General features: G+C 49.5%; 1 protein-coding gene across 1 annotated transcript in view; it reads right to left on the bottom strand.

The window, feature by feature from the left end:
• The window catches only part of LOC119462605 (L-serine dehydratase/L-threonine deaminase), a 139025-nt gene that overhangs the window by 49699 nt on the left and 70128 nt on the right, over positions 1 to 19198 (bottom strand). The window contains exons 3-4 of the mRNA XM_037723936.2: positions 15596 to 15635; positions 5715 to 5945 (exon numbers count right to left, since the gene is read on the bottom strand). Coding sequence (XP_037579864.2) covers positions 5715 to 5945; positions 15596 to 15635 — 271 coding nt within the window. The remainder of the gene's footprint in view (positions 1 to 5714; positions 5946 to 15595; positions 15636 to 19198) is intronic.

Raw genomic sequence — 19198 nt, 5'->3', positions numbered from 1 at the left:
GTAGTCGCCGCACGGATGCCAGTCACCCGGTTATTTCTTGGGCACAAGATGGAGTGGGGAGGCCTAAGTTCTGGCCGAAAGGCGAAGAATACCCAGCTGCAGCATGTGATTAATTCCCACTTAGCAATCGGCAGACGCTCACCGAAGAGGCGGCGCGGATGAGCTGCGATGGGTGGACCACGCGTAACAATGTGGTAGGTTACGCTGTGCTTGGGTGGCTGATTTAAATTGCAGGGCCTCGTGACCTCAGGAAAGTCTTCGAGGATTCTAGCGTACGGGGTTGGTGGGATCAGCATGCAGATTCCAATGGGGATAACAGCCGACAGAATGCCAGGAATGGAGAGGAGCGTCTTGCTGTCAATCAGGCGATGGCAGCACATGCTGACGTCGAGGTCGAAATGGGTCAGAAAGTCGGAGCCGAGGATAAGCTGACTGACGTCGGCTGCGATGAAGATCCAGCGGAACGTGCGCCACAGACCAAAGTCGATAGTGAGGTACCGCAGACCATACTAGAAGTGGAGTTCTCCCCATGCAGCGTAGGTCCCGGTGACATAGAAGAGCGGTCTCCCTTCGAAGACGGCAATACGCTGACTTTGGCACCCGCGTCTACAAGGAAGCGCAGGCCGGAAATGCGATCCATGACTAAGGAAAGGCGGCCGGGTCACATGCCGCCGTCAGTGATTTCGCTACGCGGTTCCCGAACATGGTGACTTGCCCTGTGCTGGTAAGTGCGATGATAAGAGCAAAGAGACGAGCTTCGAGGAATGCGAGAGCGGGGACCGCACGGAGAATACGAACGGCGGTTAGGACGTGAGCAGGCGCCGCGCTGGTCCTGGGAGGACGTCCGAAGGGCGTTGATAGAAACGGCGAACTGTTCTATCCGGGATTCGATGCAGCACATGACTGAGGACTCTGGTGTTGATGACAGGGCGGCGACCGAGGAAGTGGCGTCCTGGACCCGATCAGCGAGCTCTCAATCAATCAATCTGTATATTTCCGTCTTTCGCGTACACGATACAAGGAAAATAGGTGGCAAGAGAAAAAAGCTTCTTTGTCGCAGCTTGACTGAGCCCTTACAGCAGCAAATGTGCATGCAGGAAATAAGCATACAGAGAAGTTTTTCATTTTTTTGCAGATCAACAGTCTCACAGAATCTACGAATAGCATAATATGAAGTATTGAAAACAAAATACACACAAAATACAAACAGAAACTACATGACGACACGTATAAGATATCACCATAAATTTTAATCAAACGTTTTAGCATAATTAAATCAAGAAAGATCTATTCAAGATACTAGATACTAGGAACTACACAAAGATCAAATATTTCCGTTTTCGTGAGTGTTAGTATATCTACAGGGTGTTTCGTTTTAGCTGCACCAAATTTTGAAAAATTGCCTGTGGCAGATAGCACAATTATAATCGTTGATCTAAACTACTCGATGAGGCGGCCATTACTTCCACGAGAAATCAACACGCCTAATTGAAGAAATAAGATAATTACGCTAATTAACTTTTTAATTAATTATTTTACGGCACATCTTTCAATCTACGAAATATAGCCGCTTTGTTCGCAAGACATATCCACTTGGAACGAATTCTCAGGACTGAACCAGTTTCGAGATATTAATTTTCAAAGTGTCCGACGAAATCCATGGGCGTTCCAGGTAACTTCGTCCTTCAATGCATAAAACAGCGTTTTCCTCAAAAAGTGAACTGGAACGCCCATGCATTTCGTCGGACACTTTGAAAATTAACATCTCGAAACTGGTTCAGTCCTGAGAATTCGTTCCAAGTCGATATGCCTTGCGAACTCAGTGGCTATAATTCGTAGATTGAAAGATGTGCCGTAAAATAATTAATTAAAAAGTTAATTAGCGTAATTATCCTAATTCTTCAATTAGGCGTGTTGATTTCTCGTGGAAGTAATGGCCGCCTCATCGAGTAGTTTAGATCAACGATTATAATTGTGCTATCTGCGACAGGCAATTTTTAAGGATTTGGTGCAGCTAAAATGAAACACCCTGTATATCTCGTGCATAGTATTCGTTCAATGTAAGTGGCATTCTGTGTCGAATCCTTTCTGTGCCTTAATGTGTACGGGAGAAAGGAATTTCGCTACGGTGGCTTGTACCTAAAGGGCTAGAACGCCATATTTTCCTCTAAATTTGCTAGGTCAACAAACAAGTCCCCTGCAGCAGCCAAGACAAGGCGGGCGGGCTGCGGCGAACACAGCAGGAAGAGCTCCCTCATCAGTGCACCGTTCCAGTTGACGTTGTTTGTGCCCAGAAGCTGCCGCATGCCTTTGAGCAGCTGGGAGGGGCGGCAATCTCCAACGTCTTCGCAGGTGAGCAGGTGCTGGAGGTGCGCGCTCTGAGACGCCGTGGTGGGATCTAGAATATTCTGCCTACGGTCGCTAGTGCGGAGCATCGCCCAACGGTGCTGCAATGACGTCCGCCACCTCTTCAGCCACCTCAGGAGATAGGTTGCAAAGTAGGTGGCAAAACCGAGAAACCTCCGAGGTGATGTGGTGCCGATCGAAGATGGCTTCGACCTGGGCGAACTAACCCTGCAGGTTCGTGCGCGAGAACGTGCGCAGGCGGAACTGGAGAGCTGCGACGTCCCGTGGGCGTGAGGTAGCGTCAGGCGCAAGGTTACCTGAGGGCGGGAGGTTGCTGGGAACTCTTAGGCCAGAGTCACCACTGTCGGGAACTGAGGAATCACGTGGACAAAACAAGTGGACAAGAGGACTAGTGTAGCAGACTTCTATATATTATAGAACCGGACTAGACGTGTTGTGCTCGCGCATCGAGCGCGTGCCGCTCGGCTTTATTAAGGTGAACGCCTTGGTGTCTATGTTGGCGATGTCCTTGGCGGTGAACTTGGCGACACAGCACCGCGACGAAACATGACCGACGACGCGAAGAGTAAAATCACCTCAACAAATGCTCGGATTGACGTCACATTTCTCAGGGAGTTTCCTGTAAACAAATAAAATAAGTTGCTTTGCAAAATAAATTTGCACATTTCGGTCAGGGTGGGAATCGAACCCGGGCCTCCGGGGTACAAGACGTTTCCCTGGACACACGGCTGCTCCACGGTCCTGGCTTACTAAAGGGGTGCCCAGTGCGTTATTGCACATGTCACACGATTATGGCACTGCTCGCACGTTTCTCCTCTCCACAGCTGGCTCCGGTGCCGCTCATCCTGGCTGCGTTCCCGTACTGGCCCTCCCTCTGCGAAGGCGCTAACGGCGCTGGCGGACTACCACTATAGATGGCTTGCACTGATGTCATTGTAGCCGCCATGTTGGTGCCCCAAAACGGTGATAAGCTGGGTCCGTAACGTCACGTAAAAGCTTTAAATAAGACGGATTGGACTGAAGTGCTCGTAGTCGCCATGTTGGTGCCCCAAAACGGTCATGTGGTGGGTGCGTGACGTCACGTGAAAGCTATCAATAGGTGCGGCGATTTCGGTGAGTTCTGTTGTGCGCTTCGATGAACTAACCTTCGATGGAGGTGGTACAAAAAAATAAGCAAGTGTTGCACGTTTGCAAAACGTGAAGGCGAAAACCTGATGGCACACAGTTGCCGCAATTCTTCGTAAACCTATTTTAATCGTGACAAGAAGTGCAACAGTGCAATCAGGCTTTCGCCTTAACGCTTTACAAACGTGTGACACTTGCTTAATTTTTTCGTCATCTTTGGCAGCCGGTCGAGTGCGCCGACCTTAGCATTGCGGCGTCGGTGGGCGCTAGAACTGTATTATGAAACAGGTATGACGACTTTGGTGTGAGCACGACTTGAGCCGAATGACGAAGCTGGTGTGGCAACAATGACGCGACTACGGTTGTATGACAATTGTCTGACGATGACGGCATGACAAGGGCGGCATAATCGCGATTGAATGCTGAAAGCATGATTACGATAAATGGCGGCGTTGCGCTGCTGCGCACGAGGTCGCGGGATCGAATCCCGGCCGCGGCGGCCGCATTTCGATGGAGGCGAAATGAAAAAAAGGCTGTGTGCTCGCGTAGTAGTGCACGTTAAAGAACCCCAGGTGGTCAAAATTAATCCAGAGCCCTCCACTACAGCGTGCCTCATAATCATAAGTGGGATTAGCACGTAAAACCCCCGAAAGAAGAAGAACGATAAAATGGTGTAGAAAGAATGAAGTCGATGGAAATGACGACTGTGGTACGACGATGGCATGACGGCAATGGAATGACGTCACTGAAGTGATGATAAAAAGACAGCGTCACAACGATGGCGTGCCGGCATGACGAGGGTCAAGCGACGACCATCATGACCACTTGTCACAGGTTCGGAGTGGAAGGCATGCTGACGACAGCATCTAGAGAGTCGGATCACGAGGCTGTCACGACTGAATGACCACGACGGCATCACGATGGCGGTGTCGCAAGGAATGACAAATCTGGAATCACGACGGCATCACGTTCAAGTGGCACTTGGGGGTGCGGGGCAGAAGGCGTGACGACATGACGAGATCATGAAGCTGGAATGACGGCTATGGAACGACCACGACGGCATCACGACCAGGAGCACATAATTGACAACTTGGGTCACTCGGTATAGGCGCAAGGAGCTAGATGGACGGGCGGATAGATAGATAGATAGATAGATAGATAGATAGATAGATAGATAGATAGATAGATAGATAGATAGATAGATAGATAGATAGATAGATAGATAGATAGATAGATAGATAAACTCAAGACAGCTGAAATAGGCAAAGAACGCTATTCGCATTAAAAAATCGAACCAAGTTTGGCCGACAAGTGCAGAGCATTCGATTGACACGACACCAGCGGGAAGGTGGTTCTAGTCGTTGGTTGTGTGCGGAATAAATGAGCATAAGAAATCTGCTTCTGTGACAAAAAAATGTCGTTTACTTTATGATGGTGATTAACTTGAGATGACTGATAAGTGTTAGGAAAGGCTCACTGCGAAGATTGTGGTCATGATACAGTTTCTGGGGAAAAAAGACATCAGTGAAAAAATCTTTCTGTGCAGTAATAACAGTGGCAGGTAGAAGCTGCTTTTCATGGAAGTTATACTTGACGCACGATCGTAGTTGGAAAGAATGAATCATATGGAATTATTTGGCGCTATGATATATCTGCTGTTTCGAGAAAGTTGAAGCAAGCGAAATACCAGTATTTGCTCACTGCTAGCCGACGAAAATATTACTGTCTGTGAATTATCACCAGCAATAACGCTGCGTTTGCGCTTTCGGTTGTAAGCGTTGCATTACTGGCGGGTAATAATTCACCCAGAAACCAAAAAACAGCACTTTTTTACGTTTACACAACCCGTCACCCGATATCGCGAAGGGGAAGGAGAATGCGTTCAAAGGTGGTGCGGTCACGTGTTCAAAGATTGTAGCACCCACGCAGCAGCGATGTGAGCAGCAAATATGTCCACGTGTGTTCTTAATGTCCAGTGCAGCTGGCCCCGTGTCAGGGATGCGAACAGCTTGGAGCAATACCTAAGACGCCAAAGCTCTTGAGCGGCATTCTTGGCGACAAATAAGCCCAATCCTTCCCATTGAAGAATTCATCAATTTGTTCCCAGGGTCTCCCGTCTCAGTGGCTTTCAGCGATGCTGCGTCAAAGTGCTCAGTTTTGCTGCGCCCACAGCGAATTATTTCGCAAGTGAAGGAAGGTATCGCGTCGAAGCAGGCGATCACCTGGTGATCTTGGGCAGCATGACCTGGCTGCCTGCGCGCAGTGAGGCGCGGAAGGAGTCGGCGCCTCGTGTTTCGACGGCAATGATGGGCACGTCCGCCCAGCCGGCCGCTTGCATGCCTTCCGAGAGGCCGCACACCAGTCCGCCGCCACCAACCGAGGCCACAACGGCGGCGGGAACCTGGTCGACCAGGTCCTCCTTCATCTCAGACACCATGGTGGCGTTGCCCGCCCTGTAAAGCAAGGGGGTCCCCGACACTGCGTTAGCGGTGCGACGAAGGGCCTTTGCCAAAGTTTTGCAGAAGTGTCTACAGGGAGCGTCCGCGTTCCCCATCACTGCACACGGGGAGCGGGCTGCTTTCGCTTTACATCCCATCCGTGCCAGCACACCTACTGACTGTCCCATGTCAGTAATATTGCCGGAGGTTACAGATGCACTTACGCTGCATTACGTGCACTGCATGCGAAAGCATTAGGACTATTCCAGGCGTTCCTTTTTTTGCGTTCTTTGATGATTCGACGTCCATACTATTTCGACATCCACATCACGTGACGTCATCACTTGGCCATGTGACCTTGCAATTTAAAAGTCTTACTTGGTCACGTGACTATGTCCCATGGCGTGACAATTGGTCATACGCTCGAATCGGGCAAAGTTAATTTTGATCGTGCGCCAAGTCAATTTTGGGAGTGGGCCATGCAGGTCGGTTTTGAACGTGGGTCAACTCAATTTTTGAATTGGGTAAAGTCAATATTTTGGGCATGAGCCAGGTAGGTTTTATACGACGTTCAAACGTGACGTCATCACTTGGTCGCGTGGGTTTTCGTACCATCGAATGTTAAAGCCGGACGGTCGCTGGATGTTCCGCTTCATGGGGCATATACTGCTTTCGCATTAATAATATTATTGGGGCATCAGGATGATGCATTTAACGGTGTGTGTGGGGAGTAGGGGCGCATTATCATTCGTACATTGCTTTGCTTGTTGCCGGGTTACTGTGTTTCGCAAGATTGTCACGGTTATCCTTTGTTGCTCGGCGCAGGATGCGTCTATTGTACCCGAAATTTCATGGATGATGTCGATCATATTATAATATGTAGTTGAGTCAAACTTCTTGCTGGGCGACTTGGTTGAGATTTGAGGAATACATGGTTGCGCTAACAGGAAAACAAAAACTTAGAAAGAAAAGTAGGAAACGATAAGTCGTTTCCGACCTATCGTGACTATCGTTTCCTACTTTTCTTTCTATGTCTTTGTTTTCCTGTTAGCGCAACCATGTATTCCTCACGTATTATAACAGAGATATCGTCTATCGTATTGTGCGTACGACGCAAACACAATTTGCCGGCATGATAATGTAATGATAAAATTCTGATGCTATTCGTTTTATTGCGATAGCAATTATATGGACACTCAAAAGCAGATTTCTGCCGTCGGCGTCGCCGTCGCCGTCGCCGTCGCCGTGAGGTTCCGTATGACGTCATTTGGAGATGAAATCGTCGCCGCGCGCCGAACGCTGTATGTGCGAGTGAAAGGGCGCGAGGGGCGCGTCTTTCACGGGGAGTGAACGCGCGGCGGAGAACAAACGCGCGTTCTGCGCCGTGCTCGCTTAAGGGCTGCAGAAGTAGGCGTCTCTTTTCTCCTTTACAATCACCATATATGTAGAGCAAACGCGCCTTCTTCAGACGCGCGAGAGGCCGTGGGGGAGGGGGAGGGAAGGGAGGCGACGTTTAGCTGCGGCACCAAGTGCCTATTTATATCAGAGGCTCCAGCAACAGTCACCAACGCCGCACGCATTTTGAGCTAACGCGGGCAAAACGCCGATGGCGTCGACAACAGTTCTGCGTGTTGTTGCTACCAAAGCCGCTCACCTTACTTCGTATGACATTGCTGTGTTGCTATCGCATTCATTGCTTCGCCCTTAGGGCGAAACTGTGACATTTTCATTATTCGTGATTAGTACAAGAGGCGCTTCACGCTTGTACTTGTACAAGCGTGATTAGTACAAGATTCGTAAGTTAGAATCCTGCTTCAGTCCACTACATTTTCAGGCATGGAGTGGCCGCCTGACACCGGCAAGAAAAATATCTCCGCGATCTAGTAGGGCTATACTAGTCCAAGTGCAACCAAATTAGGAAGGCCCACTAAGCTTTAACAAAGTCACTGAAAGTTCGATGATGGATCGCGAATATGGGTCACGACGCTGCTCGTCGGCGATGCGTGAGAAGTCGGAGATCGACAAAACGCAGGTATCTGTATCGGTTTCGGTGCCATCGGGTGGGTCGACAGGGTAGCGGGAGAGGCAGTCGGCGTCCTTATGTAACCGCCCAGATTTGTAGGACACGGAAAACGTGTACTCTTGCAGGCGTAAAGCCCAGCGGCCAAGACGGCCTGTCGGGTCTTTGAGTGAGGATAGCCAACATAAGGCGTGATGATCTGTCACGATAGTGAAATGTGGACGGAACAGGTAAGGGCCGAACTTAGCAATGGGCCAAACAATGACCAAGCATTCACGTTCTGTTATCGAGTAGTTTCGCTCTGGGGCATAAAGAAGACGGCTAGCATACGTGATCACGCGATTGGTGTCCCGCTGTCGTTGGGACAAGATAGCGCCAATGCCGTGGCCGCTTGCATCAGTGCGAACTTCTGTGTAGGCATGCGGATCAAAATGACCCAACACGGGTGGATTAATTGGTAAGGCGACTGATAAGCGCTGAAAATGCTTCAGCCTGGTCGGGTCCCCAACGAAAAGTGGTGTCCTTTTTCAGAAGGTCTGTGAGAGGACGAGCGATTTCGGCAAAGTTCTGGATCATCATCAGCCTATATTTATGTCCACTGCAGGACGAAGGCCTCTCCCTGCGATCTCCAATTACCCCTGTCTTGCGCTAGCGTATTCCAACTTGCGCCTGCGAATTTCCAAGGGTGGTGGCGTGGAGTAGAGGTAGAACACCCGACCTCAAATCTGAAGATCGTAAGTTCGAATCCTGCTCCATTCCACTACATTTTCAGGCATGGAGTGGTGCCTGACACCGGCAAACAAAAAAAAACATATTGCCGAGAGCTAGTGGGGCTATACTAGTTCAGGTGCAACCAAACTAGGCAGGCCCACTAAGCTTCATCAAAGTCACTCCCTCACCAGAACAGGAATTGGCCTCCCTGGTGCAGTATTCGGCCACTACCTCCCTGATGACTCCGACAATTAAGTTCTGGATAAATCGCCGAAAATAGGAACACAGCCCTAGAAAACTGCGGACATCGGTAGGAGAACGCGGAAGGGGAAACTCCCCAACGGCACGAACTTGGTCAGGATCAGGCTGGACGCCAGAAGCGTCAACCAAGTGACCAAGTACTCGTATTTGGCGGCGGCCAAAATGGCATTTTGCATAATTGAGTTGCAGGCCGGCACGTCGAAAAACATCAAGGATAGCTGAGAGTCGGTGAAGGTGGCTCTGAAACGTCGGTGAAAAAACTGACGTCATAAAGGTAGCAGAGGCATGTGGTCCAGTTGAATACGCGCAGAAGAGAGTCCATCATGCGCTCGAAGGTAGCAGGGGCATTACACAGTCCGAAAGGCATCACTTTAAATTGGAAGAGACCATCTGGGGTGACGAAGGCGGTCTTTTCGCGATCTCGTTCATCCACTGCGATTTGCCAGTAGCCGGAGCGCAAATCAATCGATGAAAAATAACTGGCACCGTGTAAGCAGTCCAGCGCGTCATCAATGCGCGGAAGCGGATACACGTCCTTTTTCGTAATCTTATTCAGGTGATGGTAACCGATACAAAATCTCCAGGTATTGTCCTTTTTAACCAAAACGACAGGTGACGCCCGCGGACTGCAGGAAGGCTCGATAATATCTTTGGAGAGCATTTTGTCCACCTCCGTTTGGATCACCTGGCGTTCAGCCGCTGACACACGGTAGGGCCTCCGGTGTATAGGAGGAGCGTCACCAGTGAGGATGGGATGGGTGACGACACGGGTGTGACCTAGCGGGCGATTTCCAAAATCAAAGATGTCTTCACAGGACATCAGAATACGACGAAGGGCGTCGGCGTAAGCAGGCCGTAGGTCAGTAGCTATCATGGGCGTAAACTTGTCGTTGCTTGAAGTAGGACGGTCGGAAGCTGCAGCAGTGTCGAATCGTGGTTCGGGCGTAAGAGCAGCTCCACACTTATCCAAAGGCGACAGCAAAGCGACAGACACACCCTCAGGAAGCACTTGCAGACACGAACAAAAGTTCATAACGGGAAGCCACGCTCGATTGTTAACCAGAGTGACAATTGAGCTTGGTAGGGCTATTTGGCGTGCCAGGAGAACGTCGCAAAGTGGGGACACCACGTAAGGACCATCTCGAAGTGGAGGAGAAGGCGACATGAGGACGTAGGTCGCAGCATCAGGTTGCAGGCGAACAAATTCAGCAGAACGAAGTCGAGACTTGTGGTCTTCGGTCGGGTCGGCAAAGTAATGGGGCAGTTCAAGGCGAAGAGTGCCGGTTGCACAGTCAATAAGTGCTGAATGAGCAGTCAGGAAGTCGATTCCAAGAATCACTTCGTGGGGACACTCGGCCAGTACAGTGAACAGGACTAACACTGGACGACCGGCAATGGTAACACGGGCGGCGCACATTCCCATCACGGCTGTTGTACTGCCATTAGCCACTCGGACGGCAGGCGACTCGGCAGGTGTCAGGACTTTACGGAGACGGCTACGAAGATCTGATCGCATAACCGACACCTGAGCGCCAGTATCGGTGAGGGCTTGAACGGGTACATCATCAACAAAAATTTCAACAAGGTTCGGTCGAGCAGCAGGGGTCAGCAGAGGTTTTGCAGTCCGAGTCGTCAACGCAGCCTCACCTCCGGGGGCTGCATTGCTTAGTTTCCCGAGAAGCAGCCCGCGTAGGACGGGGATGAGGGACGTCGAGGTGTAGGCGAGCGGGACTGACGGCGTTGCGGCGAGGGCGAGCGGCTATTGGTGTTTCCCCGAGAGGGAAGGGCGGCATGGTATGGTTCAGAAAGGGGCGACAGAGACCGAGGGTCTCGGTCGAAGCGGCGATCAGCGTACGGTCGAGGCGAGGAGTACCAGCGGCTACTACGGCAGTGGCGGGAGATGTGACCGACCTGGGAGCAAGCAAAGCAAATTGGCCTTTCATCCGGCGTTCGCCACTCAGAGGGGTTCCGATATCGATTCGGGAACGACTGGCGAGGTGCAGCAGAGGCAATGACAGGAGCGGTAGGGGTGGGACGTGGGCGGACGGCAGACTGGATATCCATGTTTGCAATTTCTTGGCGGACAACAGCTTGAATGAGCGAGATGGTCATGTTGTCGTGCGTACGGGGACAGTGAGAACTTGGAGCCATAGCCTCAAGTTCGCGGCGGAGGATCTGTGTCAAGCTTGGCGTGGCAGGCGGATGTGATGCCGGAGGGTCGTTGCAGGAGGAAGTGGCAGCCGCATAGTCGGTCGAAGCGTTGTACGATGCGTTTGCTCTTCGCTTGCTCGAAATTCCGGCATTCCTTTATGATGGATTCAACCGTTGAGCAGTTCCTGCAAAGCAGGAGGTTGAACGTATCGTCCGCGATGCCCTTCAAGATTAGTCCAACCCTATCGGCCTCCAGCATGTCCGCGTCCGCTTTACGGCAGCGAGCCAGAACGTCTTGAATATACGCGGCGTAGATTCGTACGATTAGGTCGGTGTCTGGACACGAGACGCTAGCTCTTGCTTGGCCCCCATTTGACGTCCCACAGGCCTTCCGAAAAGATCGCGTAGCTTTTCCTTGCAGGAGTCAAAGCTTGTAATTTCGGTTTCATGCGTCTCGAACCCTACCTTCGCGGTTCCTCCCAAGTAAAAGATCACGTTGGCCAGCAAATGTGTGGTATTCCACTTGTTGCGCTTACCGACGCGCTCATACGACGTCAGCCAGTCTTCGACGTCGACCTTGCCCGGGTGACGTAGCTGGGTTAGTACCACTTCCGCCGGTGTCTGAGCGGCGGAGGCAGCGTCAGTAGCCATAACAGCGGAACCGATGTGACGCCCGCTGCGAAGATCCAGGGCCGGCTTGTGGCGAGATTACCCCGCACTTCCACCAAAATGTTACGGGGAGAAAAATATATGTATTTACAATATATACAGTTAAAGGGTTGTAGCTCTGTGGCCAGGGTGACACCATCTACCGAGCTCCGAGACACTTCAGCCTCTTCTTCCCCAACCAACGTCATTTTGTCCACAGCGGTACAACCTCGTACGGGACAATATTGTTTAATATTTTTATATATGTTATGTCTAATCTTTTCAATACCGGACCTTTCGTGAAGAAAAGATTTATTGATTGTATCTCTTGTATTAAAACATTTACAAGGCGTTACATATAGCTTTTTTCATTCATGTGTACTAGTGCGACGTAATGCGCACAAAACAAATATGGCTCCCTAACGTGTTTAACTGAATCCGCTTGTCCCATGGCTCATCCGAATGATTCCACCCTTTTGGTGATACGAGGGGACTCGGGCTGTAAAACTGAATTGTTTCCTACTCTGAGGTCTTGCAAATACCCATATAAGCTCGTCGCTTCAATGAACAATCTTACGAGGTAACACGAAGTTTGCAGTGTAATTTTTGTTAAAAGTAATATATATATATATATATATATATATATATATATATGCATACATGGGTTGGGTTCGGAAAGCTGGTCAGCGCCCCCCCCCCCCCCCCTGACACATTAAAACTTTCCGCCTATGCAGCAAACAGTCATGTGCCGGACCCAACCAGAGTTGGTAAGCGCTAGGAAGGAAAACATACCTTAAAAGGACGACTGATATGACGGTAAAATGACTACAAATCTGAGTGTTCGCCCTCGGTGCCCAAGCTGCGGAGCCGTTACACTGCTGAGGCGAAGACAGGCAAGTGGGACACGAAGCTCTTGCGTATGCACGGCTCTTTTATTAATGCTACAACAACTAGACCATAGCAAATCAGCGTCGTAAATGCACAGTGCTCAGCGATTGAAGCGCTGGCAGTGCGCGGCTGTGGCCGTTTTGTTTTGTTTTGCTTTTTGCGCCACAAGTTTGCGCTGTGGGACCAAATGCAGTCCTAATGCGTTACAAAGGTTCTCGCTTTCACTCTACACCACAATGTATCAATTTGGTGTCCCCAGCGCTTACAGTCAGTGCAAAAAGCGCAGGCGATCATGCGTTTCCAGTCTCGCGTTTCAATTGCTGAGCCTGTACGCGCTGTTGCCTACAGACCACACATATTTCCGCCTGAAAAACGGGATGCCGCGATGAACAATGATTGAAGTGAGTGGCCTAACCAGCTTCAGTCATATTTCAGTAACTGTTGGTGCACCCAAAACGTCACAGTTTTGCCCTAAGGGCGAAGCAATGAATGCGATAACAACACAGCAATGTCATACGAGGTAAGGAGAGCGGCTTTGGTAGCAATATGAATTGTAGTAAGCATGAGCTGATTAAGTAAGCAGGTGTGCTGCGGCGTAAGTAGACCGACATGAAGAGAGACTCGATGACCACGAGAAGGCGCGTGTGAAACGGTGGTGTTGATGAGAAGCGCTTCCCGTGGGCAGCGCGTGCGAAGGGACACACCTGTAGCGCTGCACTGCCGATCCGGGCAGCATTGCATGTGTAGCGTGCGTTGGAAAATCTGGCCCGACTATTACTAACTAAATAAACGAGCGTGGTGTGAGCGCGCACAAACAAACATGAATAGATCACACTGAATGACTGCAGACGACTGTCAAAACGCTGGCAGCAAGCGCATAGGCCACAGCGGGCGAAGGTACGTGCGGTCTATCGCTTCAACGGAAACTGAGCGGCGAATGCACAGCCCATACAAAGGTCAGAGCCGTGTGGAGATAAGACGCGGTGCGGGCGAGCGACGACCGCGGTTGTTGGCAGAGTAAAAGTGCCCCCCCCCCCCCCCGCTCCCTCCGGCGCTGGCTTCCCGCTTCCTTGCTTGCGCGTGGGATATTGAGTGCGTTCGCTTTCCGTGATAGCGCGCGTCCCCGCACGCTTCTGCTCGGGCGTAGGGCGCGCGGCGAAGATTTGATCTATACGGAACCTCACGGCGACGGCGACGACTACGGGGACGACGACGGCGACGACGACGGCAGAAATCCGGTTGAAGTGTCCATATAATTGCTGTCGCAATAAAAACGCAACATGTTTGATCAGACTTGGTTTCACGGCAGCGCCTGCTCCGCGTGGCCCGGCCGCCACATGCCATTACATTCGCGGCGCCACCGCATAAAGGCGCTACCGGTCCAAATTCACCCTGCGCCCGGTGCCTATGGGCCTACCGTCGCGTTCGGCCGTATCCCGATGGGGGGGGGGGGGGGGGGGGAAATGCAAGAACGGGCACTGGGTGCACGTTAAAGAACCTGACGTAGTCAAAATTATCCCCCCCCGCCCCCCACTGTGTGCTTCGTAATGAAATCGTAGTTTAACACCCCTACCCCCACCCCATTAAACAAAATGCGCCATCCTCGCATGCAAGCGGGGCCGGCGAATGTGGGCGGAGCCTACGCGACGTCGCTATAGGGCCGAAAATATATCGACGGTGCCTACCGCTGTTCACAAACATGGTGTAGGGGGTATATGAAGGCCGCGAACGTAGCGGCGAGCAGTGACGTCATGGCTTTTTCTCCGCCTACACGGATGTAGAAGCTTGGCGATGTACGGGAAGCGGCGGTGCAGCGTGGCGCGGCCGGGCGCAGCTGTGCGAAGTGGTTGGCTAGGCAACGCAGTGACGTCATAGCTCGGCGGAGTTTCTCCGAACGATTTCTAGCCGAACCTCGAGCTTAAACAGCTACGCTGTTAAAAACCAGAAAGACAAGTTGCCATTCTCCCTTTTGAATTTCACTTCTCTTCTGTCGTCATAATGGGGAGGCCGCGTATAGTCCGGACTCCCGACGAGCAACGCGGCTACGAAGAGCGACGTCCCGCAAGCGCTTGGAGTTCACGATCTTCATCGGTGGTGTTTGCCGCCCATCGGCGACGATTTCATTCTCGTCTCTGTTCCTGCCGTCGCTCTTCGTAGGCGCGTTGCCCCTCGGGAGTCCGGACTATACGCGAATATGATGGAATTAATATAATAATAGCAGAGGTGATACGGGAATGTGTGCGCATCCCTATCGTCACGATGACCACCGATCAAGACAATAAATGTGTTCGCACCTTTGTTCAAAATTCTGTTCACCTCTGTGTCGTGTGTTAAACAGCTTCGCTGGTCATCCACCTTCACAGAGTGGAATGGCTCATGATTTCTTCTTTCGTTTTCTTTCTTTTCTTTTTTGCAGAACAGACTGCGCGCCACTGCATAGTCTGTGAAATATTGATAGATATTTACATATAGAAATACTAGAAATCTTGTTCAGCAACAACGTCGAGCACAATTTTATTCTATGAATCAAAAACTTAATTTCCACAACATGTTTTCCTAGAAAAAAAGTAGAGCGAGAAAGAACGTGCATCATTGCAACTTGAAGGTCAAATCTTAGCATGAAAGCAGTAAATTAGAAATGTTTATGCTTCATTTATAAGCACACTGCAGCTCTTTGTAATCTTATTACAATGCAATGTAATGTCGCAACCTGAGTAGGTGACCGACGGGAAGATTTCATTTAGGAGCCACTCGAAACATAAAAATCCGGAGGAAAATAGCAGGTGCTGTTTTCATCTTCATCTTGCAAATGGTTGTCAATCCAAACAAGACAGAAGTTCGCAGGCTTGAAATGATGCGCAGTAATATAACAATGCAGTAGGCGACTTCCCAGAAACGTTGGCGACAGCGACATTCCTTCTTCTACCACTGCTCATCACAAATAGTTATAAACGTCGTCTAATTACGGGCCATAACTCATGCTTACCATATCAGCGGATTGTCGAAAGGGTGGCAATAGTACCCGCCTGTAACAAATTGAAAAGAATGTTTTTCAAGTTCATGCTTGAGTATGGGCACAAATACGAAGTTGGCATAATTTTGAGACGAAATACAAGGGAACGTGATGTACGCGTCCTTTTTTATATGAGCACGCAGTCTCAGGAGTCACCGCTGTTTAACGTTTCTGCCGTGTTTTTTCTTGGTACACGAGCTGTAGACCGTTGCATTTAGTTGTATAACTGTATTTTTCTATTGCTTTTTTTTTCTATTGCAGTACGTAACTAAAGAAAGGTAACGCTCAAGGAATTGTACATTACAGCATCACAGCTCGCTACACTATCTTTTGGCAATGCTAGTACAAGCCCTACTCTAGTAGTGATATCAAAATAGATATCTAATATAGAAAATTTATGCAAGTGGTGTATAATTGAGAAAGTATCGACAACCGCAAAGCGATGAGGTCCTGGAGGCAGTGTTTTTCCAACGATTCCTCAGCTTAAGTGCTTTGGCAGCGTTTCGCTTAAGCGGATACGAAAGAGTGAGGTGGGAGGGAATCGGAACACAGTGTAAGCAGAATAATTAGATGCAATCAAGACAAGATAGCGCAGTTAGTAAGAAAGCAATGACTTTGAAGAAAGCAACATCTTAGGGAAAGACAGGCGTCGGGGGGTGACGCTGTGAGTGATACGAACTGTTAGTAGGACGGAGAGTTCGACTAGCTGGTATTTTATCATAGGGACGAAACACGAAGAATAATACATGCATGTGACCTTTCTCTTGCGCGTGTTTCATTGACGATGCACTCTACTTTCCCAATAAAAACACGGTTAACTCTATTCTCAGCAAAGGTGAGGAAGCAGAGTGCCATTTATATATAGCAGTTAGGCTAAGAGCCGACGATGGTGAGTACACACGGGCGCCCACGTATGATGATGAGATATGCGATGTCGGACAAACCGGCCGATGTCTAAACGATAGAAGGGTAGCCCACGGCAGCACGTGCGGCTCTTCTCGAACAATGTTTCGTTGTGCACGAAGAAGAAATAACGAGATTGAAACTGCAACTATTGAGAAGCTAGGCCAAAGTTATGTTTTATTTATTTTTTATTTCATACATACTGCGTCCATGCAGGGTGGATAAAATACAACATTAGGTCACAAGAAGTAGAACAATGTCAAAACAACAAAATGCTGTTACAAAAGGTAAACTATGGTGATACAACTTTTAAAGGCAAGTCATTCCAGTCATTAAAAGAGAATTTAAATAGGTTGGTTCGGGCAAAATAGGGGGTTAGAGCGTTTTGGTGATGTTGGCGAGTAGCTCTTTTTACTAGTTTACTTACGTACAATGCTGGGTCGAGTGCCAATTTATTAAGTAACTGAGAAGGAAAGTCAAGCCGTAATTTTTTTCGACGCAATTCCAGTGTAGGAATATTGACATGTGTACTTGTTTATATTTCACCGGTGACCGCTTTTCACCGGCTAACAAATGTTAAACATCATCGCTTGGCGCAGGACGCGCCTGCATGTATCAGAACTTTCTCGAACGTTAGCGATGCTTCTATCCGTTGTCTGTTGTCACCATTTCGCGACTGTTTTCTTCACTGTCACTACTACGTGTATTAGACCTCATTAGTTCAGTTGGTGAGTCGAATGTCGAAAATTTGTTGTAAACAAACCGGATAGGCTGTCTTTGAATTCGTTCAAGTTTCTTTGTTACATTGAGTGTAGGGATCCCAGATAATACAGGCGTACTCGAGCTTCGGTCGAATTAAGTATTAATAAGCGAGCAGTTTAACAGAGGATGGCGCGTGTTTAAGCTTGTATTCGAGAAAGCACAGTCTACGGAAAGCAGAGAAACATGTATTTTGCACGTGAAGGTTCCAGGACAGGTTGCTGCAAATGGTGACACCTAAATATTTATAGTTAGTAACTTGTTTAAGGTGCATGTTAGCACGCCTTCACTATAACAATAATAATTGTCCTATCTCGGTGCATCTCTGTTTGCGCATGCCGGAGTTCTTGCAAGGCATATATAAATAGTCACCCGGCTTCCAAAAAAACGTTCTGTTGAAAGTTAGCACTTGTATGTGTCCCTTCCTGTGTGCGTGTGAAAAAGTTTCCGTGATAAAGCATTATATCAAAGATGCGTTACAAGTACTTGACAAAGCGCCTGTAATATGCACACAGGCCAAGGAATCTACGCACTGATTTTTTGTTGACAGGCTGTTGGAAGTTTGCGATGGCAGCTGTCTGTTGTGTATAATGGCGGATTACAGACTTGCTGATCACGTGACCAAGGAACCGGAGCACTTCGTATGGGAAGCGGTACTTATCCGGTTTCAGGGTGAGTCCCGATGACTTGACAACCTCCAATACTGTCCGAAGTGGCCTGAGGTGATCGTTGAAATTAGCGGCAAAGACGACGACAATATCCAAGTAGAAGAGACAAGTCTTCCACTTGAACCCTGCTAACACCGTGTCCATCACTCACTGGAACGTTGCAGGCGCCGAACGAAGTCGGAACGGCATAACCTGGAATTCCTCTCGTCGACTTCAATTCGCGAGTAACCAGTCTTGGTAACATACTTGGCATTGCAGAGCCGGTCCAACGCGTCATCGATCCGTGGGGCCCACGGGCTTTTTGACGTATGGATGATGTCGTTGCACAGCATTTCGTCGCTTCATGCTCTCGCGTCGAAATTCGGTAGGAGCTCTGACGGAATGGTCGAGCACATTCTTCGATTGTTTAGCGATGCTTAGGAACTGGTGTTTGTAGAATCCTTGATGACGACGAGAAGCAGTCGTTGCATTGATCTAGCAGACCTTTGAGCTCTTCTTACTTATGCCAGGGAAGACTGATTAATATCCAAAGCTAGTTCGGAAACACGGACAGCTGTTGTAGTTTCTGTAGAATCAGAGAGGACAAATGAATCACTGACTTCTACAATTTCGTCCTTATATTGTCGCAAGATGCGAAGAACGGCACACAGAACGACGGTGGTGCGACAGCAAACACAGGCTCTATATTCAAGGCCCAACAATAATTGTCCGCGCCAACTTCTTCGGAGAGAGAGATGCTTGCGCTCGTGTCCATCCCTTCATTGTCTTCTTTAGTCGTGACATTGCCTCCCTTCTAAGAAAGCATCGTCTCGATGCTTTATCGTGACGACGCCAGGATCTGTCCACGCGTACGCTGCAGTGATTTCATTCGGACAAATAAGGCTTCATCCGGACGACGTGCACAATCTCCGGTGTATGCCGTCGACGCCTTGAGGAATGTGGACTATCGGAAACGACTTCATAGTTGACATCAGAGAGACGTCGTATGACTTTATACGGACCGAAGTACCACCTCAGTAGTTTCTCTGAAAGGCCACGACGGCGAACAGGAGTCCAGACCCAAACTCTCTCTCCAGGCTCGTAGGAGACTCTTCGTTGGCGAAGGTTATAGCGCCCTGCATCCTACTCCTGCTGCCGACGAATACGTATGCGTGCAAGTTGTCGGGCTTCTTCAGCACGCTGAGTGATGTAGTCAGCATCAGTTTCGACGCCATCGCATCCATGTTCATGCGGCAACATTGCGTCG

This window comes from Dermacentor silvarum, chromosome 8 (genome assembly GCF_013339745.2).
Source record: "Dermacentor silvarum isolate Dsil-2018 chromosome 8, BIME_Dsil_1.4, whole genome shotgun sequence".
NCBI lineage: Eukaryota > Metazoa > Arthropoda > Arachnida > Ixodida > Ixodidae > Dermacentor > Dermacentor silvarum.
This window is presented reverse-complemented; position numbering and strand designations above follow the sequence as displayed.